Source organism: Aythya fuligula, chromosome 7 (assembly GCF_009819795.1).
Source record: "Aythya fuligula isolate bAytFul2 chromosome 7, bAytFul2.pri, whole genome shotgun sequence".
In the NCBI taxonomy this organism is placed as follows: Eukaryota; Metazoa; Chordata; class Aves; order Anseriformes; family Anatidae; genus Aythya; species Aythya fuligula.
Window position 1 is genome coordinate 23,057,080 of NC_045565.1, and position 27,263 is coordinate 23,084,342.

A 27,263-nucleotide genomic window follows, 5' to 3' on the forward strand; every position below is an offset into this window, starting at 1 on the left:
CTTCACCAGCTCAGACGAAGCGACCCTGTTCCCTTCAGCCCCTTGGGGTCGGCTGTTTGCCAGCCCTTGCTTTCCTCTGGCCTCCTGGCAGTTACTTTCTGCCTCCTCAGCAGGGCAGTCCCCAGGCTGGGGTGCACTTAGTCTGGCTGAGGTTTTATCACCCATGGCTGAACCGTGAGATTAGTTATCTGTCAGGCTGTGCTCCAGCACGTGTACCCCACTGTTGTGTTTGTGGTGGTGGATCATTAACTCCTTTCTCCTGCCCCAGTCCTCCTATAAGGTCTGACCCTGTGCTGCTGAAGGTTGCCTGGTGGCAGGTCTGAGGGAAGGCCTGCCCCCCCCCCACCTTGGCCAGGAGCCTGTGTTCATGGAGGGCAGGGGGAAAATGGGAAGGATTTGTTGATCTGGACATCTGCCTCCTCCCTTGGCGCATGTGTGTGAGGGTTTCTGGGCCACTGCTGTGCCTCCAGCCTGACCCAGCCCCCTGGCCTAGGAGGGTGTCCATGTGCCTCCCGTACCCCCTCTCACGCAGACAGGGCCTCACTCGGGGAGAAATCACCTTTAATGCTGATATCCCCGTTGCAGTCAGCTTCTACAAAAACTACGGCCTGGCCTGTGCCCCCTGGGGGCTCGGCCCGAGCCTCCCTCACGGGGAGGACGGGTGAGCGCGGCGTGGAGCGGCCGTCCCCCCCCGGGGAGGGCTGCGGCGATGGTCAGCGTGTGCTGCGATGTGCGTGGCGCCGGGCACGGCACGAACGTGTCCTGGGGCCCTGAGCTGCACGTGGCACCCCCCCAAAAGCATCTTCTCCTGATGGCGGAGACCACGTCCGTGCAGCACCCGGCACCGAGGGGCTCCAGGCCTCGCGGGGATGGGGATGGGCAATGATGCTGAGGGCAGTTCGGGTCGGGCCGCCCCTCCCTGCGCTGCCGCAGGGAACGCTTCTCCCCTTTTCCTTCCTCCACCTCTTCCTCGGGACCAGATGCTACCAGGCAGCAGCTGGGCGAGGGCCCCGGGGCTGCTGTGAGCTGGTCCCTGCCGCCTGGGTGGTTCAGCCCCCCCAGGGGCTCATCCTTTCTCGCCTGGGGATGGGGCCTGCAGGGAGGGGCGGCGCGGGCAGGCGGGTGGGCAGCGAGCGAGTGCAGACCTGCTGCTGTTGGACGTGAGCCTCGCGGCGGGAGACCCCCATGCTGCAGACCTGGAAGACACACGGACAGCCTGCCCTGATGCCACTCGGTCCTGCGGCACCCCAACCGAGCTCAGTGGCATGGATGCAGACACGTTCCTATCTGTGAAAATACACAAGTTGGGGGTTCTGCTCTCTCCCCAACCTCTGCTCCATCCCTGAGGGTGGTTGGACCCTGTTGCTGCGTGCCCAGCCCCTGCTCCAGCCCCCAGCTGCATGTGCCTGCATGGGGCTGCCCTTACCCATGTCGGCTCTGAGTGGGTCTTTCTGCAGCCCTCCAACCCACATTGCTTCAACAACAGCAAACTTGATTTTCTCACTCTTAAAACCAAGCACCCTGCCCCTTGCTGGGGGAGGAATACCAGAAGGATGGCCAAGCTCTTACCTCTGGTCCACGTGGGCCTCCAGCACCGTGCTCCGGCCACGCTGCTGCTCAGGTGATGAGCGGGGCGAGGTTGGAGCTTTCCTCCGGCACCTTCTCACCTTCTGGAGACTGGCGCTGCCTGCGCCCACCTGCAGCAGTGGCACCAAGGGGGCTGGGGTGGGGGTGCCCCAGGGCTGGGGGCGAGGGTGCTCAGGGACAGGGGTGCAGGGGGTTGGGGGGGTGAGCCCTACGCGCTTCAGACCTGGGCAGAAGGGCGCTGAGCACCCCGGGGCGCTCCCTCCCCGGTCGGTCACTCACTCAGCGATCTCAGCAGCCTCTTGCCCAGGGTCTCCTCGTTGCTGCTGGGAGAGGAGCCGGTCCCAGCCTCCCTGCCCGGGGACTCTGCCTCCAGCCCGCTGCCGCAGAACTCCCTGTCTGCAAGAGCCCAGCCTGGCTGCAGCACCCCGGGGCAGCACATGGCCTCGCCACTCCCGGGCTCTGCCCCCGAATGGACTCACCCTGCTGCTTGCTGTTGTCCTCGTGCTCAGGCAGCTCCTCCTGGATGAAGGGGATGGCCTCCATGCGCAGGCACACAGACTCGCTGGGACTGCGCTGCCCCTCGGGCCGGCTGCCTGCGGGGTCACGGGGCTGGTGAGGCTGCGGGGTGGCATGGTGGCAGGGATGGGGGCACAAGCACACGTGGCAGGCAAGGGGTGTCCGTGGGGTGACTCACACATGATGCTGTTCCTCTCGTTCAGGAGGGCGGTAGCATCCTCCTTGGGTGTCTGTGGGGTGCCCCGAGCAGTCGAAGCCTTGGTTGAGTCCCTGTCGAAGGCCTCCATGTCGGGGGACTGGGGCGAGCTGTCCATGCGGCTGGCCACCAGTGCGTTCTGGTACTGCTGCCGGGTGACCTGGGCACACAGAGACACGCTCGTGGCTCAGCTGGTTCTGCAGGCACCAAGATGCTCCCAGGGACGCAGGAAGGGCCAGGGTGGGACAGCCCAGCCCAGCCCAGCCCAGCCATACCTTGACGAACTGGACATCGCAGAGGATGTGCACGGAGTAGTCGGGAGTGTAGATGTTGTTGCTGCTGCTGTAGAGCTGCGTGGTGCTGCCCCCGTAGTCGTTGTGCTCCCGATTTGGGGACTCGGAGCGGTTGAGCCCGCTGCACCGTGAGGGTGACCGGTTCACTGGGGAGGGCCGGGGTGAGAAAGGATGAGAGGAAAACACATTGTGCTGCCGAGCAGGCTTCTGCTGCTGGAGTACGGCCAGGGGATCCCTGTCACCTCCAGAGGCTGTGCCCTTTGGCTCATCCCCCTTGGAGGAAGCCCTCATGGGGGTCCTCTCTGTCCTCTACACACCAGGGCGCTGTGCTCCTGGGGCCACCCCACCGGCAGGCAGGCAGGCACGTGTCCCCGGTGCAGGGTGTCCTACCCGATGGGAGCAGGGCTGCAGAGGCCAGCTGGCCCGTCACTCACATTGACCGATGGCCTCTGACACGCAGCGTGATGGATTTTGTCTGGCCGGTGATTTATTAGGGAACAAAGGCAGCTTGTTCCTTGCACGGGCAATGTCACCATTTTTTGTGCTGACTGTGCTGCTGGAACGCCCTTCTATTACCTGGCTTCCCGGAAAGCAAGCCGAGCAGGGCAGCGTGCACGCAGAGCTGTGCGTAACCGCGGTCAGCAGCAGCAAGCAGCCAGAAAACTCAGCACAAGCAGCACGTGCAGGAATTTAAACTTATGGAAACCGCCCAGCAAAAAAAAAAAAAAAAAACAAAAAAAAAACAAGCCACCTCTGGCTCCCAGTTGCCCCCATCCCTTTCTTCATGGGCAGAGGGGGGTGAGGCACCCGTGCAGCTCCCCGTGCCCCTGGGCTGCCCGCTATGGGGTGCTGCAGGGTCACCGGGAGCTCGGGAGGGCCTGGCACACGCAGGGACCCCTTCCCTGAGCCACGCACCGTTACCTGGTGAGCCAGCCAGGGAGTCCCCTCTGCTGAAGGCGAAGGTACGGGACACCGAGACAGGCACTGCAAGAGACGGGTGGGGGGAAGGACGGGGCAGGCATGGCACAAGGAGGTGGTAAGGAGAGGGACAGGCCAAGAGGAAAAATGAGGATGAGAATTGTGCCAGCAGCCCCAGGCTGGGCTCCCCTCACCCTCTCAGCTCCCACTCCTTACACCCCCTGGGGCTGTTCTGGGGGGAGGCACTCGCTGGCCCTGAGAACAGGGACACCGGGAGGGACACAGACCCCAGTGCTGTGAACAAGGTAAGGCTAGGCGGGACCAGCTCCTGCCAGGCTCTTTCTGCATGGTTACAGATCCCCCTGGAGCCACAGATGGGGCAGAAAGCATCTTCTGCCCAGAAGCCCCATGCTGGCACCCTGCACGCTGCCTGCCCTCCACTGACTGGGCTCAGAGCAGGGCTGCAACACTCTGGCAGCCCTCTGCCAAATAGTTTTCAGCTACTTCCAAGCCAAAATCCACAGAAAGGTTGCCCCACAGCCTCCTCCTTCTGATCGCCTGCTCCTCCCCCAGTAACGCCTGGCTGTGTCCTCCCCTGGTCCCAAATTGCCTGCAAATAAATGTCCAAACAGTGGCAACAGCACCAGGCGCTGACAGAGCAGCCTCGGCCAGCAGGGAGCAAAGGTCGGGGCGATAACACCGGCACTTGGTGCCCAACCCTCCCGTGCTGTGCCCCTGCTCCAGGCCAGCTCTCGCCTCACACCTGCCCTGGCCACTGACACCAAAGATAGCCAGGCAATAAAAAGCTTACGTAACCAGGGTTAATTAATAACAAGTGGTTAAATGCTGAAGGGTTCATGTCCGCATTCCCTGTTGTAACCCGCTACTCACGCTCACGTTTCTGTGGGGTTTGGTGCAAGCTCTGCACACCCGTGCCTCTGCCCCTGCCTCCTGGCTCAGGGCACACACAAGAACCATGCTCGTGTCCTGTGCCAGGTACAAGTGCTCCCTCCCTGCACCTCCCATCAGTCTGAATTCATCGAGTTCTGACCCCGCAGCAGAGCCAGAGCTGCTGTTTTGGGGTGCGAGCCCATCGCCCCTCCAGCCGGAGAGGTGTGGGAGCCCCAGCCTCTCCCAAATACCTACGCAGGAAGGAGGACCCAGCCAGGCTGCTCACTTTCCGCACGTCGCTATCTGAAATGACAGTTGAAGGCGCATGAGTCGCAGAGGAGGGGTCCCATGTACCATCCCACCCCGTAGCCACGTCCAGCTCCATCTCCCAGCCATGGAAGCGAGGGCAGGGCTGGAGGGGGCCCACGGAGCCCTTACCCGAGGAGACGATGGCCATGATGGCAGGGACGCCGTAGTAGGTGAACGCCCCGTTCTCAAACCGCAGCCCTTCCTTGCCAACCTCCACCTCCACTTTTCCCTGGAAGGAGGAGGGAAACGTGCTCAGACGGGGCCCCCCATGCCCGCACCCACTGCCCCACTGTGGGGTCCCTGCCACCCTACAAGAAGACGGGAATTTCTGCATCCTTTACAAACCCCAGAGCCAGCCCTGCTGCAGAAGCAGCCAAGAGCAAGGCGAGATGGGCCACCCCGTGCCACCACGCAGCAGGGGGCTCCCCGGCCCCTCTGCCCCCGCACCTGCAGGATGAGAACAAAGTAGTCGACGGGGCGGTTGCGCTGGTAGAGGTAATGCTCGGCAGCCTTCTTGTTCTTACGGTCGTACTTGAGCTCCTGGATGACGTTGGGGTGCTTGAGGAGCCGCAGCAGGATCTTCTCGGAGAGGTAGGGGGACTTGAAGGGCTCCACTTCTGCAGGGGAGGCACCACAGGCTGGCTCAGCGGGGCCAGGACTTTGTGGGGTGCCGGGAACTTGCCACCCACAGAGCTGAGCAGCCCCCTCCCCACAGCACCAGCACCCCCCTGCACAGGGGAGCCAGACACAGACCGTGCTGGCAGGGCAGAGAGAAGCCTGGGGTGGACCAGGCAAGCAGGAATTGCTGCTGGTGGTGGGAAGCTCAAATGAGGACCAGCTCAGGGGTGCCTGGTCCTGCTGCAGGGAGATGCAGGACCCCAAACACCCGCTGCTGCGCATTGTGTCACGCATATCCCCTGGGGCAAGGGTACCTGTCGCCATGAACCGATGCGTAGCCAGGAGGAGCTGGGGGGAGATCTTCACCTTCATCTCGCTGTCAGAGAGCCTGAAGATGGAGAAGTCCTGGGGTTTGCGGCCCCGGTGGGGCACACGCTCCTTTTTGCGGTTGTCCGCTGTGGGCAAAGAGTGGAAGTTACCCCCAGAGGCCAGCAGCACCCACGTGCAGAGCTCGTCTTGCTCATGCTGTGGTGGGGCTGGGGCAGCAGTGGGGTGGACAAATAGTGCTGGGCATCACGGCCCCAGGAGCAGCTCCCTGGTGAAACACACTTCTGTCTCGGGCATGAGTCTGATGTTGGTCTGTCTCAAGCACTCAAGACTCCCTAGCATTTGACTGGCATCTCTCCATCATTCTCGTCTTTCCCACCATGCCCATTAAGTGCTCTGGGGAAGGACCACAATTTGCTCTGGCCCATTTCCTTCCCATATATCTGTCTGTGGGCTCCCACCACCACAGTAGCTGCTCTGGGACACTAACTGTACAGATCCGTCTCATCCAGGATCTCGGACTTGATGATCTCCTCAATGACATCCTCCAGGGTGACAATGCCCATCACCTCGTAGAACGGGTCTCCTTCCCCTTCGTTGTTCACCCGCTGCACGATGGCCAGGTGGGACTTCCCTGCGGTGGGAGAGCAGAGCAGTGAGACCCCCACCCCATGTGAAGTATCCCCAGCACCGTGGGCTGGCAGGACAGGGCTGGGTGGGGTGCACAGCCACACCTTGAAGCAGTTCCCATCACCCAAACCCACCCCGGCTGTGCTAACCCCGGAGAAGGAGGAGAAGAAGAAGAAGAAGGAGCCATCAGCCACTGTCAGGCTGATGCCTTGGGGGTGTCGCAGTAGTCTGCCCAGCTCTTCTTTGGGGCTGCTTGCCTTCTTTAATGAGCAAAACCCCCTGTTTAGCTCTTTGGCAGCCTCTTGTGCGTACGTTGTGCCAGCTGCATCTTGCTTACCCACTGCCTCGCTGGCACAAGACAGCTCTAATTGAGGAAGGAGACAGTGTCCTCCGACAGAAAGGTGAGCGTGTCCTTGGGCTCTACTGGTTTCCCTCGTCCTCCTGGTGTTTTCTCATTCTGTTGTTAATTATCTTTCCTACCAAATTGCCAGGAACAGCTCCCCCACATCTTTCTATCCATCACTGTCTGGACCGATCCGAAAGTTTTTCTTAAAACGCAGGCAAAGCCTCCAGCTCGGCTGAACAGCAGCTGGTTTTAATGCAGAAATGCATATGTTTGTTTGCAGCTTTCAGCTCGGCTCCTGCCGAACTCTTGGGTGAACCATCTGGATGGGGAGGCTGAGCCCTTTTCAAGCAATTGGCTTGCAGCTGAACATCTTTTCCAAACCCTGCCCTGACAGCACCCCGTTACCTTACACAGACGGGGAGCAGGACCTTCCTTCAGCTGCAGGGATGGTGGCTCCTGCTCAGAAGCCACCATGTTTCTCAATCACAATTTCAGCTTCCTCGCTTGCCCTCAGTAAGCTGGCAGCTGTGCTGACACATTCTCAGGCTTCTTGCTTTTGGCATACTTTAAACATCACTATCTGCTTTCACATGTCCAGCTCTGCTCTCTGTAAGCAGTTTTGACTCGTTCAACTTTTCCCTTCCCTTATTGTCTGTTCTGATTTATGCTCCTGCTCAACAGCCTGACTAGAACCCAACTCCCAAGCCCTGCACGACTCCTGGGTTTCCAGCTCAGATGTCACCTCAGACCTGCCAGCTCTACTCACTGTGGCTCCCATACATTGCAGCAGTGCGCACAGGTTCTGGACCTCTTCTTTTGCTGAAAACACTAAAAATGTCCTTCATCAGCACCACATCCAACAATTTCCCCTCTGTTTCTTCTGTTTCCCTGGTGCTAGCCCTGCACAAAGCTACCGCTCCCATGGGCACTGCAGGGCCCTTGGGAATGCTGAAAACACCCTTTTTCCCCCCAGAGATGCAGAGCTGAGCTCCTCGAGCAGCAATGGTTACCTGAAAGGGGAGCACTTCCCTTGTACCTCTGCATCTGCTTCTCCCATTTACACCTGGGCCAGGGGACAGGACCACTATCTGGGTGCAGGAATGCAATGTGGGTGGGCTCCTGCCTACTGCAGAGGTTCCTCCTCACCCGCTGGTGATTTCTGCATCCAGGGCAGCCTGGAGCCCCACCAAACGCGTCCTTCTGGGGAACATGCGACCTTCAAACAACCCTGCCCTGGATCCGAGGCGAGCAAACGCTATTTCTCAGACGAAGATCAGCACTATACATTTCTCACAGAAAAAAAGCTTGGGCATTTTCCACAGTATAAATTCCCTCCTCCTCATACCAAGCTTTTATTGCAAGATTTCAGAGAGCAGCTCGCTGCCTCCCACGCCTACAGAATTAGAAATGAGAACATAACATCACCGCAAGTAGCACTGTTGTTCCTCCCATAAAGCTGGAGATGCATTTTACAAAACAAATCAATAGCCTCGGGGCACTGAGAATTCGGTACGTTCTGCTAGCCAGGCTATTTCCCTCACCTCACACAAGGGTTTGTGCACATTGTCTGTGTGGCGGGTAATAAAGCAACTCGACTCGAGACTTAAAAAGCAAAAAGAAGCAGAGTTGGCTGCAGCACAGCAGCAACAGCTACGTTTCATCTCAGCAAAGTCCAACTTTTGAAAATGACTCCTTTGCCAAAACCCACTCCCAAACACTGGGGCCATCTGGTCTCCTACAAGTCCGCGGGTGAGCGAGGAGAGGGGAAAAGTTATTTCTTTTGGCCAAAAGCTTGTTGTTAATGACATTTACATGCAACCCAAAACCACCAAACCCTTACAAAAAGCTTAGGTGCTACTTAAAGGCAGTCAGAGAGTAATGGAGGCAATTCTTTTTTTGGCCAAACACCTACATCGACACTGTAATTTACTCTAGGGCGGCCACAGAGAAATGTGATCCCAGCCCCACGCTCACAGAGCAGCAAATCAGATTATTTAGAAATAACCTGGCACCACCGTGCTGGGAGGAGACCCAGGGCTTCACCACACTGGGGGCAGAGCCAGGAGGGCTGTTAGAGTGCTCAAGGGTTCTTTATTTTCACAGAAAATAAACACTCAGAGCCATGCTATAAACCCTCTGGTTTAGGTTTCCCGGCTAACACCCACACTAGAAGCAGAGCAGGTACCCAGAAGTGGAAAATGGCTGCAACTCCTGTGGCTGCTCCTGCCCCACAAGGAGAGCCCTGCTCTCAGCCCCTGCCCAGCCAGCTGATGCTGGTATCACAAAAATGACCCACACCTCCCTCCCAGCCAGACGGGAGCACTTCTCACTGCTTCTAGCTGCACCCACCTAGCCTCTGATTCCCCCCCGAGGACCCCGATACCACTTTCTAACTGCTGCCCCCACACCTGCTAGGTTCTGCATCTCCTCTCATCGCTTTTTTAAAAGTCCTTTCAGGAGGGCAGCAAGGTGTGCCAGCACTCTGGCTGGGGGTGCTGCTACATGTGGGGGTGTTTGCCTGGCTGTGGGCTGCTGTGCTTGGCCAGAGGACAGGCAGTGGCTGTTGGAGCAGGTATGAGGGCAGAAGTTGGGTCATGTTTTGAGGTGAAAGATGTGTCTGAGGGAAGGAGGGTGGTATGGGGATGCAGCTGAGGACAGCAGAGGGTGGCAGTCTCTTCTCCAGCACCACCCTGCAGGTCGGCTGCAGTGGGAGCACAATGAAGAGCGATAAATCACTTAAACAAAACAAGAAACTTGATCTAAACCAGCTTTAAGATCTGTAAAACTGATTCCAAAAACTGTGCTTTTGTAATTGTTGCTTGATAGCTCCAGCGAAATGAGTTATAAGGGCGAGCTGTTCCACCGCTAGCAGGCTGTCACATGCAAATTTTACAGGGAGATCACTGCTGCAAGAAAGCACTGGGAAACTCTTGAGAATCAAAGCCTTGGCTTGGCAAATGCTCGAACAAACGGACAATTAACTTTACTTGTGTGAATAGCTCCAGTGGCCTCGGCAGGACTGCTCTCACACAGGAAGTCTATAGGTGATTAAGTGTCTGCTCAGCACGGGATACAACTGTGCTGAATTCTTTATGAGCCACACGAAATCTGCTCTTCTCAAACAACAGCTTCTCTGAAAAGTTAATGCCTCAAAACGCAAAATTGCAGAGCTAATATAAAGAGCTGAAAGCTTCCGGAAGGAGCAAGTATCCGAACAGATATATAAAGCTTTTATACCCATTTTTAGGAGCCTTGGGTTTTGCTGGTACCTAAATGACCTTGGGCTCATAGATCCACCTCAAAGCATCCTCCCCAACGGGAGAATACAGTCTGAACACATGGAAATGCCTCTGCCTGTGGGAAAGAAAGTGCTGTTGGCTGCAAATATAGCCCACACTACTTCCTTATCATTTCTTTATGTAGGTGCTCTGCCAGAGGAATGTTGAAGATGCTTCAGTCATGTCTCTTGTTCCACGTGATGAGCGCTCCGAGTACGAAATTTATTTTTGTGAATTTTACTGTGAAGTCTAAAGCTGTTCCAATGAAATCAAGGTACAGGCACAAGCCACAAATAATTTACAGCTACAAAATGGAAAGCAAAAGAATAGTAATTGCTAAGTGAATTGGATTCAAGAAACAACTACAATGCAACTAAAATCTGCTCTCCGTGTGCTTCTCATCAGAGCTCTTCTCTGGGCTGGGGGTGCTGCCAGCAGCTCCGTGCCTCTCTGCCGACTTGTATCTGAACTAACTGGGGACTCTGAGCTGAAAACTTTGAGTGAGAGTGCTCTTGTGTCACCAGGCTCCTGCATCGAGTATAAAGCTACATGTCTGAGGAGCTGCTCCACGAGGCAACGCGTGTCTGCACCTAAGCACCAGGGAGATGCCCAGCAGGGCTGCAGGGTGCCTGGCTCTGTGGGGAATCAGCCCTGTAAAAGGGGAAAACCACGAATCCTAACCTAATCCAGACTTCCTCAGGGATGAGAATTTCATCTGCTTGCTTCTGCCTTTGTTGGAGTACAAAAGCCTTTCTCAAACTCCGCTGTGGTGCTTTTCCTAATCCTAAGAAAAACTGGGGGAAAGAGGGGACATAAGCTATTTGGAGTAGTTGATGGCTTATGGCTGACAAAACAGATGAGGAGGGTAAGAGGGAGATTAGACCAGACACGGAGTCTCATCTTCCATCTGCTGTACAAGAGGGCTCTGGCCTCCTGGCTCTCAATCTGCCTGTCCACAAATGCTTTTCTTGCATGTTCCTTGCAGCTAGGGAAGTGTTCGAGGGTGTTAAGACTCAAGCTAAAAACCCAAACATTTCCAAAAGGCTGATTGCAAAACTGTTTTCCATGGTGTCTGTAGCATGGAACACTTCATTCTTTCCCACAGCTCCCAAGAGGCCCAGAGGGCATTGGGCAGCTGGGTGCCTCTCCCGAGGACACAGCTCCCCTCTGGCCCTGCTGGATGCCTCCCCAGGGCAAACTGGTTTCGGGTTTGCTAGGGCGGGGTGTAGCAGCACAGCATTTCACACAATGAGACTTAGCATGGTGTTTTGGGGAAAATTGAAGTAATGTTTCAGGCAGAGACGCAGCGTGAGTCATTGAAACCATCTTTTGTGTATCAGCACCTCACCCACTCCCAGCCTGGCGATCGCTGCTCAGTGCACGTGGATGGGACGGGTCCTGGATGACAACGGGCTCCTCAGCTCGTACAACTGGCTGCAGAGGGTAGGGCTTCATCCCACCAGGATGTCTGAGACAGCAACAGTCCCACTCGCAAAAATCTCCTACAGGTTGGTTTAAAGCTCAGGCCAGCTTTGTGCTCGTGGTGACTGCGGGCTCAGGAGGAGGGCAGTAAGAAAAGCAGCTGAAATGGGACCGGTCCCCATTCCTGGCAAGCCTGAGCACAGCACCTCTTCCAGCTACGTTCGATTTGTGGAAATCTATTAATAATAGAGGCTGTGGATTGTTTTTTAAGAGCAAAGCCAGACCCTAGGGCAAAATTGTCCTTGACAGAACAGGCTGTTTTCCCTGCTAAGCCAGGAAGCTTGCTTTTGGAGAACTGTCTTTTAGTGTCTTTTAAAAGACACCAAACCACTGAAGAGTAATTTGAGTTGCATCTCAGTCTCTGGCCTACTGTAGAAAGATGACTGTAAGAGCAAATTTCCGCCGTTCCTCTGACAAGGGAAGGTTATTTGCTGAAAGGTACCACTTCTGAATATAGAAATCCCCCCAGGAAATGTGCCAGCAGAATCCATAAATGACTTAATAGGCAGAGACCGTGACTTCCCAAAGGCACACAGGGAACAAGGCGGTGCACCTCAGGGAAGTGCTCCCCGTGGAGTTACACCAGAGACCACAGGGCTGGAGGTGCACCATGCATTGCTTTGGTTATCTTCTGGGGGTGGAGGGGAAGCAGACTGCATTGCATTGCCTGCAGCATTTCACACTGAATGTGTGCATAAACCTTTCCTCCTAGCTCAATTCTCCTCAGGTGAAGTTTATCTTACTGGGACCTCACCTGCCCCTCTACCTTGCCTTACTTTGTTACATATGGTGAGGCAATTTTCCTGGTGTATGAGGTAACTCCTCCTGTGAGCATAGAATAAAGCCAGGTACTCTGAGATGACAGAGGAGATCAAGCCAAAACCGCAAGCATTTCCTGCCATCAGCTGGAGCTGCCCCACGCTGCTGTAATGCCATTTTCCAACACAGCTTTAGCAGCTGACCTGTTCTCTCAGGCTGCGAGTTGAAGCCCAAGCTGTTCCTCTCGCAGGCCAGCTCTCCCCTCTGCTGCTGTTTGCAACCTTCTCTGGGTTTGTCCCAGTTCCCACCAGTGCCCCCAGTTTAACCATCCTTCTCCAGGAGGCAGGCATCAAAGGATGCCAGGAGCAAGCTTGTGAAAGAGCAGGTGGGAAGGGTTTGGCCACATCTCTGCTGTGATGGGGCAGGAGCTCACAGCTGCTCTTGGGCACTGCAACCACACCAGCTCCCCGGGTACTACTGAAGCGTGTGCTGCTGTTTTTATCTGGTTTACACGTTTTTGGAAATTGGATGCTCCAAAGGCCAGAAGTGCCCTTCCCCAGCCCCATGGGAGGGTAATTGAACCTGCCCCAAGCCCTGCTCGGGAAAAAGGGGGACTCTGGGACTCTGCTGTGTGTGGGTGAAACTTGAGGCAGACATCAGCGCATCTGAAGGGAATTGAGCTCAAACACAGTTATCTGTGGGCATACTAATCTAAGTATACTAATTAGAAACTAATATAGGAAAACCTCAAACCCTGTTTGAAAACTAGAAAGGGGGAGAAAACTGATAATCTTCATAGCTAGGATAGCACAGTGAGAGAAAAATGCATCAGGTAAACAAGGCTAATGCAGCATGATAGCAGAGAGTAGGAGGGGAGAGAGAAAAGGGAAAGTGCTAACGGAGGTGTAAGCAAGAGTCACAAAGTGCTGTATTTAATCATACTCTGACATTTCCAGTAAGAACAAATGTTTGTGTACTATGGCAAGGAGCTCAGGCAGTGAAATTGAATGTTACTTACGCATTATGCAAAAAATGACATTATAGGCACAGTGCATGTGGCAGAACATTAATCACTAGCGAGACGCAGATCCTAAAGTATATACTGCTATCGAGGAAAGAAAGATACAAAACGTGATGGGTATTTTGTATAAACACTGCAATAACCCAAAGAAATAAAGGATACAAAAAGTGTTAATCATGGGAGAAGGAAAAGAAATCTAGAAGGGTCGCTCTAGAAGTTTGTCACGAACCTGGGGACCTGGTTAGCAATGCCCATCATTAGCGGAGACTTTAATTTCCTAGAAAGAGACTGGGCCTTATCAGTGGGAGCAGTTGCTGTCCTGCTGACACCTTGGATGTGTGAAGTGATGAATGCCTTCATTAACCACTCACTGAGCCAACAAGCAACGAACCTGCTCGCTAATTAGAGGTGTCACAGCAGACCTGGCCAGGGAAGGCAATCTCGATTGGATCAAGTGAGATATTTCAACACAATTCACATGGACACAGAAAATGAGACAGTGATTAAGATTCTTAATTACAAATGGGAAATCTTTATTTTCGAAATTAAATAGTCAAGTGAACTGGCCTGAGACAGCAGTGGATGTGACTGGAGGCAGCTGGGAGCGAACATCTGTGGTGGAGCAGGAGCTGAAGCAGGAGCCTGTGCTGAGAACCGGGAAATGAGAGTTTAGGAGAGGTTCAGGCCTGGGCTAGGGGTGGCTGGGGGTGGACATCTACAAATATGAGGTACTGGGGGTAAACAGGAGGTCTGCAAATAGCAGAAAGATTAATTGGAAGAGAACAGCAACACCCAGGGATAAGAAGACATGGGGGAAGAACTGGAATTGCTAAACACCAAGCTGAGTTAGGTTGTAAGGCCAAAAGCAAGACTTTTCAGTCATGTGATTTAAAGAAACACAAGGAGAAATGAGATTGGAACAGAAAGAAGTTCTAGGGACAGCTCTACATGAGTGCTGTAGCAAAATGCCCCAGAAGACCATGATGGCAAACAGATGTAGGGGAGGAAGAACCCGAACCAAATACTGAGAGTTTAATGGAGCAAGGCTGGAGAAGGCTGGAAAATCTTCATTTGGGATGAAGGCTAGTAGGGGGCAGCGGAAGGCTGGTAGCAAGGCTTGTTAGTGCGCCTGCCACTTGAGGGAGTGACACACACAAAACATCTTCAGCTAAGAGGAGGAGGGGGAAGGAGGATAAGCAAAGGGCAGGGAACTGAGCAACCACAAGTCCATTTATATAGATCTATTGATCCATAGGGTACCGGGCTGTAAAACAAATCTGAAAGGAAAAGTATTTGGATACATCAAAGGAAATCAGATAAAGTGCAGGGGAAGCTGACGAGGAGACTGTGCCCACCTCGTCTGATATCTTCGGTAACAGCTGACTCTCTAGCCAAGGCAGAGGCAGTGGGGATCTCACATGAACTTCAGTGACATTGTAGCATCATGCAGGAAAACAGAGTTAAGAAAGAATTGCAAGGCACGTGAGGAATTGGGAGGAGGAGACACTGCTGGTTGTGTTAAGAGAGGTATTGGGGGGAGTTCCTGCAACACATCAAGGTTGAACCCAGAGAGCAATCTTAATGCTTTTGCTCTCAGCCTTGTTATTAAAAACAGGGGTTTGCTGGTTTGCACCACATTGGGAGTCCCCAGTTATGCTGCGGGGCAGAGAGGTTGGGTGTTTTGTGCCACACAACACTCCTCTCCCTGCAATCCTTCTCGGTGCTGGGGGTGATGCTGTGCATCTCCGGAGAGGATGCTGACCTGCATGTAGCTGATGATTTTCCCAGTGTGCAGGAAACATCCTATCCCCCAGTGACCCCTAGCTCCAAAAACTAGCATGGGGATGACTCACAGAGAGGCTCTTCTGTATCTGGGATGGACCAGATTGGCCCTTCTCACATGATCAGCTCTGCTTGCAGCAGAGAGGCCACAGGCAGCCGGGGAGCCGAGTGTATCGTGCATTACATAACGCAGGATGTCACTGCTGCAGCCATTTCTTAAAGGTTCACGCACCGTGGTATGACGTACCGAACATCACGCAGCAAAGTGCTTCACAATTCCCAGTGGGGAAAAGAAAATGCGTGCTGTGTGTATTCTCAAGGTAGGGTTAATGAAACACAACTCTCAGCCTCCGCTGGAGCTGCTGGCAGCTGCTGCATTATTAATAGCATCGCAGCTGCAAAGAAAGTAGAGCTTGTTCTAAGGGTTTAGGCTTTTTTTTTTTCCTCCTTTTAACTACTTGCATGGAAATACTTTCTAGACCTGCTTCTCACTGCTAAGCTGAAAATGTGAGAGCTGAGTAATGAGATGCAATCTCCTGCCACAAACTCCCCCATGCAGACGAGAGCAGTGAGTGCTGCCCTGCCCAGGCAGAGATGCAGGGCAGGTGCTGTGCCCCATGCCAGCCCTGCTGTGACATCAGGCCCTGCGAGCCAGCCTCACCTGTGGGACAGCAGCCTCTGGGGCTGAAGGTTCTGACAGTATCCATTATCTCAGGCATGGCCAGCACCGCAGGCCCTCCATCCATCCACCCAGGGGCTGGTTCCCCAGGGGACACCAAGGTCACCGCCACAGCAGCGCATGCAGGGCCCGACTCCCCCCAGCATCCCCGGTACCTGCCAGGTCCCACCACGAGGTGATGCAGGGTGGGCCATGGAGGGCTGCTGATCAGGGACCATGGGGGGTGCAGAGGTGGTGCAGGGCTGAGCCTCACCCTTCTTAAACTCCTCGAGCAGCGTGTCGAGGCGCGTGTCGTTGAAGACGCAGTGGAGCGGGCGGCGGTAGAAGCGGGTGACGGTCTGCAGCGGGGTGCAGTCGTCGGGGTCGACGAAGGCCAGGTCCTTGACGAAGAGCAGGTCGACGATGTTGTCGCGCCGGTCGCCCTCGTAGACGGGGATGCGGGTGTAGCCAGAGCGGAGGATCTCGGAGACGGTGGCGAAGTCGAGCACGGCGTCAGCACGGAGCATGAAGCAGTCGGCCAGCGGCGTCAGCACGTCCTCCACCACCTTGGTGCGCAGCTCCAGCGCGCCCTGCACCATGGCCAACTCCTCCCGCACCAGGTCGCCGTGGGGGCCGGCGGCGCGCAGCGTCTCCAGCAGCCGCTCCCGCGTGGAGAAGACGCTCAGCTCCTGCCGCAGCGCCCAGTCCAGCAGCCGGCTGAGCGGGTAGCAGAGGGGGAAGGTGGCCAGCATCAGCAGCCGGGTGAGGCACAGGGTGCGCGACGCGATGGCCAGCCCGTGCCGCGAGCACACCGAGTAGGGCAGCACCTCGCCGCCCAGGAAGACGGCAGCGGCGCACAGCAGCACCGGCAGCCAGGGCGCTCCCCGCGGCCCTCCGGCCGTCGCCGCCGGCCCTCCGCCGGGCAGCGAGGCGCAGAGCCAGCCGGCCAGCGCCGCGTTGGCCCCGGCCTGGCCCAGCAGCAGCGTGCACAGCAGGTAGGTGCCGCCGCCGCCGCGCACCGCCTGCACCCGCCGCGCCTGCTCCCGCTCGGCGGCCGAGCCGCTGTTGCGCAGGACGCGGAGCTCCAGCGGGTCCAGCGACAGCAGCGACAGCCGCAGCCCGCTGAACAGCGCCGACAGCCCCAGCAGCAGCAGGGCGCCCAGCGCCCGCAGCCAGCCGGCCTCGGGCAGCGGCAGCAGCCAGGCGCCCAGCGCGGGGGCTGCCGGCCGTACCCGCAGCAAGAAGCCCCCCGCCGCCCCGTGGTGCGCCCAGGCGCGCCCGTCCCAGGCGCACAGCGAGAAGAGCCGCCCGCCCGGCGCCGCCGCCGCCGCCTCGCCCTTGCGGGGCTCCCGCACCCGCACCTCGGCCAGCGCCGAGCCCGCCGCGCCCCCCGAGCGCAGCGGCCCCACCACCTCCACGTCCGAGGCCCAGGCGCTGCGCTCCCGGCACCGCTCCGCCGGGCCCCGCGCCCCCCCCGCCGCCGCCGCCCCCGCCGCCGCCTTGCCCCCCGGCGCCGCCGCCGCCTCCTCGATGAAGACCAGCCGCGGCTCCCGCTCGCCCGCCGGCCCGCGGCTGCCGTTGCCCTCGGGGGGCGGCTGGAAGTAGAGGCGCAGCAAGAAGCGGCTGCCCTCGGCCGCCTGCACCGCGCCGCCCTCCAGGGACACCCGGCCCGGCGCCGTGTCCTCGGGCCGCAGCCCCAGCAGCCAGGCGGCCCCGGCCGGCGGCCGCGGCGACAGCGAGAAGAAGAGCAGCAGCACGGCGCCACGGCTCCGGCCCCAGCCGCCGCCGCGCCCCGGGCCCGCCGCCGCCATGCCGCAGCGCCCGCCGCCGCACCGGGACTGCAGCGGGGAGCCGGCGCGGCACGGCACGGCGCGGCACGGCACGGCACACGTGGGCCGGGGGGCGGGCAGCCGCCGCGCCACGTGCGACCGGGAGCCGGCGGGAGGAGCCGCGCTGCGCGGAGCCCACGCGTGGCACGGGGAGGTTGGCACCGGCAGCCCCCCGCTCAGCCATCCCCGCTGCGGGCAGCCCCTGGCCCGGCTGTACCGGGGATGCCCCGGAGCGCAGCCCCGCTCCCGGAGCCGGAGGAGCCGGCTGGTGCGGGGCTGGGGGCTGGCTGCGCCCCCCCGGTGCTCAGCGGCTCAGTGTCCTCAGGAGAGCACGGTGGCCTTGCCGAGGGATTCGCAGCCGGCCTCCCCCTGCGGTCTGCTGAGGCCCGAGCGTCTTGCTTTTCAGCTTTCATCTCTCTTCTTCCTGTGGGAGGCATCGTTATTATTGGTTTTTAATGGGAGAACAGCTTTAAGTTTGTGGTCTTGCTAGGAAACAAATGTATTGCTCTGGAACAAACATTATTCTCGTGCCTAGACCTGATGGAGAGTGTGGTATGCAAAAGTGATTTATCAGCTTCAGAAGTATGTGCTGAATATCCCCCCCCATTTACTTAAGGGGTATTAACTCTTGCTAACAAGTCACCTAGTGCTGGAACTGTTGTGTCTTCCCTGGACCACCACCCAGGACAGCCTTGAAGCAGAGGCTCAGGAACTGGAAAGAGTCTTTTGCTTACATCTCTGACAGGCTCACTAATGGCAAAGCAAGAAGCTAGTCAGAAAACATCATGGAGTTCCCCCCAAATTATTATTATTCATTATTATTCCTCCCCACTCTGTCGTTCCAGGGAAGGCACCCAGATCCACAGTGACCCAAGACACAGCCTGCATCCTTCTTCACCCTGCTCTAGGTCTGATGGAGAAGCTGAAGCCCAGACCACCTGCAAGAGACATTGCCCATGTTCCTGGTGCCAGGAGTGAGACTGGAGCAGAGACTGTGTGACATTAGCACGTCAGTGCTGGGGACCCCCCTCGGAGCCACAAGAGGCTTTTGCTGCCATGGACCTGCCCTGCAGCCCCACCACCAGCCCCTCTGCCTTCAGGCAGAGCCAGACAGCCCTGCCTTAGCTGGGCAGGGCCGAGTGAGGGATTTATAGGAGGTGGCTGGTGGGGTGAATCAGTGCTGACATTTAACAGCGCTGCCTCCTCCTCACACCCATGAAAATGGGCCACTTTGTGCGTCACTATGTCAGCAGGCACACAGGCATGAGGAGCTACCTAGGAGACCTGTGCTCCTTGCTGTGTTGGGAGAAACTCTCCCCCTCTGCATAAGAGGCAGCTAATTTATTTTTTATTTTTTTTCCCCAAATTGATTAATTCCCTGGGATTTCATGGGGGCTCTGTGCTGTTTCACGAGCTCTTGCTGGTTTTCCCTTTCTACCTCCCTAGCTCCAGTGGAGGAGCACCGTCTGGTGCTCTACTCGGGCATGACTTCCAGAGGTTAACTCGTAACCTCCTTTACCAGACCTTCCCCTGGGCTGAACTTGTACCACCCAAGGAACAGATCTCATAAATTGCCCTAAACAGTACCCAAAGGGACAGGGAGAAGTTCAGTCTGCTCCTGCCTTTCTGTGTGCGAGTGCTGGGGGTGAGCACATGGCTGCTCCGTCCCTATCATGGCCATGTGGGAACCGTTGTCTGACACTACCCCATATTTTTGCAACAGCAGGCTGTCACCAGCCCTGAAATGTCCAAAAACCTTATGCTGAGAATATCATAAAGACAATTTGGTTTTGTGCACCCCTGTCAGCGCTTTGTGTCAGCGTTTGGAAGCTAGGTACCTGTGTCAGTGGTTACTCATCCTTATTAACCTGCAGATTCCCGAGGGATTTCCCAGTGTAGGAACTGAAGGCTGCGAACTGCGGGGTTCCTTTTCTTTAGGTAAGTAGGTGCTTGGGAAGCACTCTTGTCCGTAGTACCCTGGTCGCCGGAGATCCTCAGGCGGCAGGATGCACACCGCTGCTCTGGGCGAGCGCACGGAGCCGTGGCACTGCGGGAGGAGGAACCACAAGGTGGCAATCTCTCTCCGTGCTTCTACTGGCAAAATAACCCTGGGACGAAAAGTCTCGGGCAGTAACTCTGTAAGGCTGCAGAGGCGGTTGGTCACGTCTTGTATTTTCCATGTGCGCTGTCAGGTTTTCTGTTCCGTACGTTTCTCCCTTTAGGATGAAGCTCTCAGGCTCGAAGAAGTGGCACTGGAGGCTGCTCTTTGGTAACTGCTCCATCCTTTGCCCCCAAGCGGGCAGCAGATGCAACTTGTTAGATCGTTAACTACCAAGACTGCTTGTGTGTGTGTTGGCAGAGCTACCGTGTGTGTTGGCGAGGTAGTTTCCTCCTTCACTGGCAGCACTGTCTGTGGCAGCTGCTTCTGAGTATTGCTAACCTCACATTACACCAATGCACGGTATAGTCGTGCCAGGATCCTGCTTCACGCAATGAGATGCCTCTGCGGGAGCAAAATAATCCTGGAGCTTGGACCAGGCAGTGACCTGCAGGCTGGATTTTACATACGGTCTGGAGCAGCCTAGGAGGCAAGGGGACTGCAAAACTTTTGTGGCAAGAGCTCAACTCTGTGCAAAGATGTGGAGGAGAAAGAATGCTCGGTTCGGGGCGAAGCTGCCCTGGTCCTGCAGTCTCAAACACACCATCTGTTGCGATGAGCTGCATCTAGCTCAGGACATAGTTGTGTTCCTGCCAGATGTTAGCTTACATGTGCTCCATGTAAAAGTAAACTGGTGCGAAAGCTGTGGTCTGATGTGCTTTCAGTAGGATTTGACCTGCATAAGTGACGACGTGCTAGCCAGCCTCTCGCCGAGAGGATGCACTCCAGAAGTTGCAGGTGTGTGGCTGGAGCATGTTCAATGATTCAAGATAGGAAATATCTTCCAAAGCTCAAAATAAGACAAAACAAACTGAGCTTTAGCACATGCTCAATTGATTGAGTCTTTGGCAAAGTATGACATGAATTTCCAAGGCTCTCACTGAGGCCTGTCCTGGCTGCATCCTGCCTCTTGAGTCCTTCGGTGAGCACCATGTGGCTGCCCTCGTTTTCTTTGAACACTACAGTCTCCTCCTTTTACCTGTTCTCTGTTGTGACATTGCTGTTCAATTAGCAATAATGACCTTCTCCCTCTGCAGCTTCTGTGCCGCAGCTCTCAAGGTCCACGACCCCTGCCTGTGGGGATACCCCTGATCACAGCTGTCCTCCTCCAGCTCTGACAGTGCAGGTCCGGGAGGAGGAGGGAAGCATGGATATGGGGAGTTTGGTAAAGCCCCTTCAGATCAACTTGACTTTGAGGTCTGAAGTCAGAGTCCCAGAGGCTGCGGGCTGCAATTCGCTTCCTTCCTGGTGGAGAAGAGCCCAGGGGGTCTGGTGTCCGCTGGTCCTCCAGAAAGGGGCGAGGAGCCACTGGGGGACTGCTGGTGGGGATAGAAATGTTAGCAATTCCAAATCGTGATGGGAAACAGAAGGAGTAAAGAAAAGCTGGATTTTTTTTTTTCCTTTTTTTTTTTTTTTTTTACTTCCCCCCACAGAAAGTGGGAAGAAAACTAGCAAGCACAGAGCTGGCTTCTCATGGAACATGTCTGCAACATGATTGTCACTAATGCTCTGCAGCCAGCTGAGAGAAGATACTTTACCCAAGTAAGTGAAACAAGCACTGAGACGTGGGATATATGATAACTTCTGAAGCAGAAGGAATAAGACCCCAGGCAAAGGAGCTCCAATTTTTTCCTCTTTCTGAGGCTGTGGTGTTGAATTAACTCCTTTTCTCTGTGTCCTGGACATGGTTACTGCAGACTTGCAGAGCTGTACCCAGCCTTCTGGATGTTGACATGTTAAGCGCTTGGTTTGCGATAACCAATTTTCCCCTGAAATGATACCAAAAGGTCTGCTGTTTTGATTTAAAGTGTTTTCCAAGTATTTTGGTTAATAGTTAAAGACAGTCCACTCCAAGAGAATCTAACTTGGGGAAGCCATGAAATTTAATTCATTTCGGCAACTTAAATATATAATCAGGGACATATGGTAATACTAAATACAGGGGGAAATGTCATTGTTCAAGTCAAATTTCTGCATTCAGTCAAAACCCAATAGTTGTAACACCAAACTGTACTTTCCATTGTACAGGAAATAAAGCATCATTTTTTCAAAGCAAATAGACATGCAATTGCATGCCTATTATATTGCTTATATTGCTTTATTTTTAGCTTTCGCCATGTTGCTGTTACTAAAGGGCTAACAGAAGGGAAACTGGAGAGAGAAGAAATGATACAACACCCAGATCCTGGTAGAAAGGACAAAGGAGATGCCTGGATACGTGCTCTTTCCTTGCAATTGTTTCTAGCTGAGAGGTTACTGTGCTAGGGACACCGCACCCCCCCTGCAACCTTCCCCCTTGTTTCTGCAGACCTGCCAGCATTGAAACAGTGCTGAGGTGAGGCTGTGTTGCCTCAAAGGCTGTGAAAATACTTCTCATTTCTCTTTGTCATTGTGCAACTTTTTTCTCCTGTCCCCTTGCTCCTAAGATGGGAGAAGGAACTATGTGGTTGTTGGTGGTCAGTGGGAAGGATGGGTTTGTACCAGAACCACGTGAAGCTGCAGGCAGACCATGCTCTTGCATGGCTGGAGAACCCCAAAAAGATCCTCCAGATTATGTATTTCAGCCTGACATGTGATGCTTGCAGACCTTCCTCTCTCCACCACCACCTTAAAGAGGAGTAGGTCAGGAACTTAACTGTTGGTTTTGAAATTTGTATGTTGAAATTATTCCTTTTTCTGGATTTATTTTAGAGCTTTCACTGGAGAATGGAAACAGAGGGTCAGTCTGAGGTCTATCCAGCATCAGCCCATTTTCTCATGGCTCCCTTAGCATACCTCAGCACCTGCTGGCCTTCCGTCCTTGTTCTGTGGTGCTCATTTTTGCCCATCTGATCCTCTTCATCTCCTGGGTTCTTCCTGGGCATCCACTGCTTCTACACTGCCAGCATTTCACTTTGCTTCTCCTTCTGCTACTTGTGTGCTTTTCAGTCACAACCCATAGTTCTCAGTGGCTCCTTCTCTTGCTCTCTAGCCATGAGTTCCACACTTTTCTTCTGTTTTCCCTTTGCAGACCACCAGTTTGGAGCTTTGACACAGCTGATTTTTCCCATCTCTGTAGCAGGGCAGTGTTCAGTTGTCCTGACAGAGCTGCAGACTCTGGTGGCAGAGATGTCATAATCAGACAGACACAGAGGACAGAGCTTTACAATTTTATAATTACCTGACAGATTCTGATTGTTTCTGCCTCCCTGACCCCAGCAGTGCCTCTGACTGGAGAGTGTTTTGGCTGCTGTTTCTTCCTCTGAGCTCCTTCTCCTCGTTGGTCTCTGCACACAGCCCCTTCCTCTTTTTTGTAATTGACTTGTTTGCTCCTCCAGCCTTGCACTTCATCCATCTTCCTATTTCCCCTCTCTGATCTACTCCTCATGTCCGCTTCCTTCATTTTTGCTGCTGGAATGTGAAGCATCTCTCCAGAAAAATATAAGGTCTCTGTGAACTTCTACCATCCCCCCTGTATTCCCTCTTCCTTCACCTCTATCATCTCCTCACAGATGGTGGGACAAATACTTGCTTGTGTTCATTCTCAGGCTTGTTAAATTGGCGTATTCTCCTCTTTTTCTTTCACATGAGGATGTGAAATGAGGATAATTCTACCCATTTCTCTGCTCCTCGGGGCTGGGCTCAGTTTGAGGAAAATGTTTATGAGGCTATTGTGATCTTTGGAGCACTGCAGAGCTACGGGTCTCCTATTGTGTTTGTCCTCTATCTGCTTGGCTGTGACGAATTGCTGCCACATTTGCTTCTACTCAAGATATGAAAGACAAAAGCTAATTCGGACCCAGCCATTGATTAGCACAGGGATATTCATGGGTCTAAAGGGCATCTCCTGCCAAAAGGCAGTGTTATTTGTGGAGAAGATATTCCCAGTCATTACCCACTTTTTTTTTTCTTTTTTTTTTGTTTTGTTTTGTTTTGTTTTGTTTTGTTTTTTCCTCCTTGCTGAAGAGGCACTGGGCAAAAGGGATTTCTGGCTGCTGGGCCCGGACAGCACCTGGTTCCACCACCTCCAGAGCAGTTCTCACAGCTTTGTGCAGTTGGTGCATCTCAGCTTTCAGGATTCTCGGAACACCTGTTGGAAGTCAGACACTTTGGGAGCTTGCTCGTTCTCTCCGGAGACAGATCTGCAGGGCTGAGGTACCCTGGGCTTGCCAGAGCATTCCTGAAACCATGCATCAAATTAGGCAGATGAAGGAAAAGAATAAAAACAATTTATTCTAGCAGAGAACATGGTACCAAGCTGTTCACAGAACTGGGAATAAAGTTAGAAATCAATAAAAAAAAAAAAAAAAAAAAAAAAGACTTCAGCAGCAGCTGCCTAAAATCCAACTTCAGTCCTTTTGTATCTCATGCATCTTTCTGTGGCATCTGTGTACCCCAGCCAGGGAGAGCCCGTGCACTGGTGCCTCTTTTTGGTTCCTGTCCTTTTTTTTTTTTTTTTAATTTTATTTTTATGGGGCTCTTAATTAGGCAGCTACTGAGTCACTAATTAACTGTGCTGTGGCTAGATTTGGAGATACCAGTTTATGTTCCTTTCACACTGGCAAAAACGCAAAGATGGCATTGCCAAATGTGCTTTTCCTGCCCAGGTGGTGGGTTTTGATTGATGCTTTGCCTTTTGCACTTATGGAAGGAGGAAGCTCTCTCAGTAGGCTTGCTTTCCCTGTGCCGTCGCTCAGCTCCCTAGCCAGCCACTCGTCTTAGCCCAGACAGATGTTTTTGCTTGTTACAGAACTTCACAGAACACCTCCATTAAAGAGTAATGCACAGATACTGCATTAAATCAAGCAATTGTCTTCTGCCTGCTCGCTCAGGTTAGACATGATACATCAACACGCTAGAAAATTGTTTCAGCAGTGGAGTTCAGGCTGTGCAGCACCCACCTTTGGGCACTGGTAATTTTAGGAGGTTGCATTCCAGACATTAAGGCTCTTGTGGTGAAAATGATGGACACAGCGGTGCAGAAAGAGCAAAAACCTCAATAAAAAGAATCTGCTGTGCTGTTACGGGGTCTGATGACCACATTCATTGTCCTTGCTGTTCTCAGAAATTGTCTGGGGAAAACAAGTAAGTCAGGCCATGGTACAGGGCAGGCATTTAAGAGTCTGAAAAGAAAAGATATTTTGGTAAATTATCTATGGATCCCGTTCTTTACTTTCACTAGCTGAATTTTCTCCTTGCTGGCTTCTTTTAGAGCATCCATAACTCAGGTTTACTTGACAGCACTACAGAAACAGACGTGGCTGATATCTTGGGAATCAAAGACATGATGATTTTTTTTAAAAAAGGCTGTCTAGCTTGTTTTTATTCTTCCTAGCCTAATGGAGGTTTGTTTGGTACAGCACATCCTCTGATGATAATAACTTTCATCATTTATGAGCAGACGTTTATTTTCTAGCGAGCTAAAAATGTTCCTCCTAAGGAGGTTTTCCTATTTTCTTTTGGGTCGATGTATACAGCCAGAGATCCCGGTTTAATTTTTCTTCTTTATTTTTTTTTCCTTTTTATTTATTTTTTTTTTCTGTCTGTATCAGCCCTGAAATCCAAAGAGGTTTCCTTTGCAGAAAGCCTTCAGCAACTGATCAGATCATTTACAACAAGCACTTTCTCAGGCAGTAGCTGTGGAAAAGTGAGGAAAAAAAAATGCAGTAACTACCTATGATAACAACGTTAAATGCACATTTAAGTGTTTGTGAGCTGTGACTGACTGAAAGGGTGCCAGACATTTTGCAAATATACACAAAAAGACAGGCCCCTGCTCTAATCGGCTTATAAATTAGAAGGAAAGTACATTGGCAAGAGCAGAAGAGATGATATGACATGCTTTAAATAGTTTATTGGGAGCTGGAGAATTGTTGTTTATTTGGTGATGTTGGGAAAATATTTAATGTGCTTTGGTTAAACTCTTTATAGAAATGCTTCTCCTCCCACAGTTTTCTTTCCCAATGACTATTCTGGAGATTAAAAACAGCAAGTTCAGAGTAGATGGAAAATTGAGAAATGTATTTCCAAATGGCCAAAACCGCGAGTAAATCTTTATAGATAGGGTTGTATTTATTTATTTTTTTTAATGCTAGCCAGGCTTTCTAAAGCAATTACCGTAATCCAAGAAAGGAGCGGCGCTTCGAGCCCGAGCCCCTCCGCCGCCAGCCGAGCCGCCCTCCCTCCCTCCCGGGCTACCGGAGGAACAACCGAGCCTCCTCCCTCGCCGGTAGCCGGGGCTGCCCCGGCTGCGGGCTCCCGGTGGGCTCCCGGAGGGCTCCCGGTGGGCTCCCGGCTGCCCGTGCCTCCGCCGGCCGCAGGTGAGCGGCGTCGGGAGGGCTTCGACGGCGAGCCCCCGGGCGGTGTGCGAGCCGCTGGCAGCCGCTGGCTTTGTGTGCTCTGCTGCTCCGTGCCGGCGGGGCCGGCCCCGCAGATAAACCACTTCCCAGCATCCGCAGCTTGCGTTCCGAGCGGGGAGTAAGTGCGGGGGACGCTTCGGAGTAAACACGTTTTCCCTCCGAAACGGTTTGTTTGTAAGGGAAAAGGTTAAGCGGGGTAAATTGTTTTCTTTCTTGTCCTTCGCTGCATAACGGGTTCGCGTTTCGTTTTAAAACAGAGCCGTGCTTACCAGGAGGCAGGACACGAAATTTCGGCCTGCAACTGCAGTGCTTATTTGACCAACAAATGCCACCGGAGCTTTGCTGATGTCTTTTGATAATACGGAAAACCAAAACAAGATAAACAAACAAACCGAAAGATTAAAAACAAGGAAGCGCAAGGCGATGGTTCAGAAACTCGTGTCCCTCCTTGGCGGTGACCCCAAAACCGAGCAACTTCTGGAGGCTCCATGTCCCGGGTCGGTTAAGTGCTATTGAAAACTGAAGTTGTTTGCAGACGAACACAAATTTCCAAGCTTAAATTGCCTTCTTCCTGTCCCGGGATGCCAGGGCTTTGCACAGCTGAAATTGCACAGCCCTTTCCCCCGGATCCTCTTACTTCTATAGCGCTCGAGTCCCCGCTGCTCCGCGCCTGGCGCCGGGGCACCCTTTGCTGCTTTTTGTCACCGTGTGCGTGCCCGGAGGCCTCTCCCGGGCTGTTTTGGAGCCCGGCCGCGTTCACGGGGCCGTTCCACGACAAATCCCATTTTGTGCATTTCCCGTTAAGCCCCAGCGGAGCTTCCTGCCGGGGAACGGGGTGCGTGGGGGGATGCTTCATCCTTCCCCCCGCTACTTCTCAGCGCACGGGCACTCCGTGCTTCCTCCGTGGTCGCCCCCGGCTGTTTTTTCCCCGGGGCCCGGGACACCGGGAGCAGGCAGCCGTGTGTGCCCGGTGCCCTCGCACCGCTCGGCCCCGCCACCTCCGGACCCCCCGGCGCAGGGGTGGCCGCAGGTGGGTGCCGGCTCCCCCGGGCCGGGCCCGTGACCAGCAGATGGTGCTGCGGGCTCCAGCTGCGGGCGCCCCATCCCCGGGGGCGCGGGGCCCCGACGGCACCGGGAGCTCCGTGCGACCCGCACCAGGCCCGGCCCCTCTCCGCGGCACCGGGGCCCCGTGAACCGCCGGGGACCGGGGCGGACCACGCCGGCGGCGAAAGGCCCAGGTAGGGCGCGTTACGCGGCCCGAAGCTTGCCGGTTGCCGGTGTGCGGGAGCCCGGGGCTTGCCCGGGAACCGGCAGCCGGCAGGGCAGG

General features: G+C 54.6%; 1 protein-coding gene across 1 annotated transcript; it reads right to left on the bottom strand.

Annotated features, from left to right (window-relative positions):
* Window positions 1-1,133: 1,133 nt before the first annotated feature.
* CNNM1 (cyclin and CBS domain divalent metal cation transport mediator 1) lies at window positions 1,134-17,422 on the bottom strand. The gene is made up of 13 exons (XM_032191207.1): window positions 15,886-17,422; window positions 6,146-6,289; window positions 5,643-5,783; window positions 5,158-5,327; window positions 4,840-4,939; window positions 4,657-4,704; window positions 3,514-3,576; window positions 2,575-2,738; window positions 2,282-2,459; window positions 2,067-2,180; window positions 1,867-1,983; window positions 1,570-1,697; window positions 1,134-1,196 (listed from the first exon to the last, which is right to left on the bottom strand). The coding sequence occupies exons 1-12, from the start codon at window positions 17,420-17,422 to the stop codon at window positions 1,618-1,620; spliced, it is 2,856 nt and encodes a 951-aa protein (XP_032047098.1). The 3' UTR covers window positions 1,134-1,196; window positions 1,570-1,617.
* Between the last annotated feature and the right edge of the window lie 9,841 nt (window positions 17,423-27,263).

Excerpts from the sequence above, each read along its gene's own strand:
- CNNM1 (XM_032191207.1), bottom strand. The coding sequence starts at position 17,422 with ATGGCGGCGGCGGGCCCGGGGCGCGGCGGCGGCTGGGGCCGGAGCCGT. Across the intron at positions 5,328-5,642 it reads GCATCGGTTCATGGCGACAG|AAGTGGAGCCCTTCAAGTCC; the intron begins GTACCCTTGCCC and ends CCTCCCCTGCAG. Across the intron at positions 1,698-1,866 it reads GAGGCTGCTGAGATCGCTGA|GTGGGCGCAGGCAGCGCCAG; the intron begins GTGAGTGACCGA and ends CCACTGCTGCAG.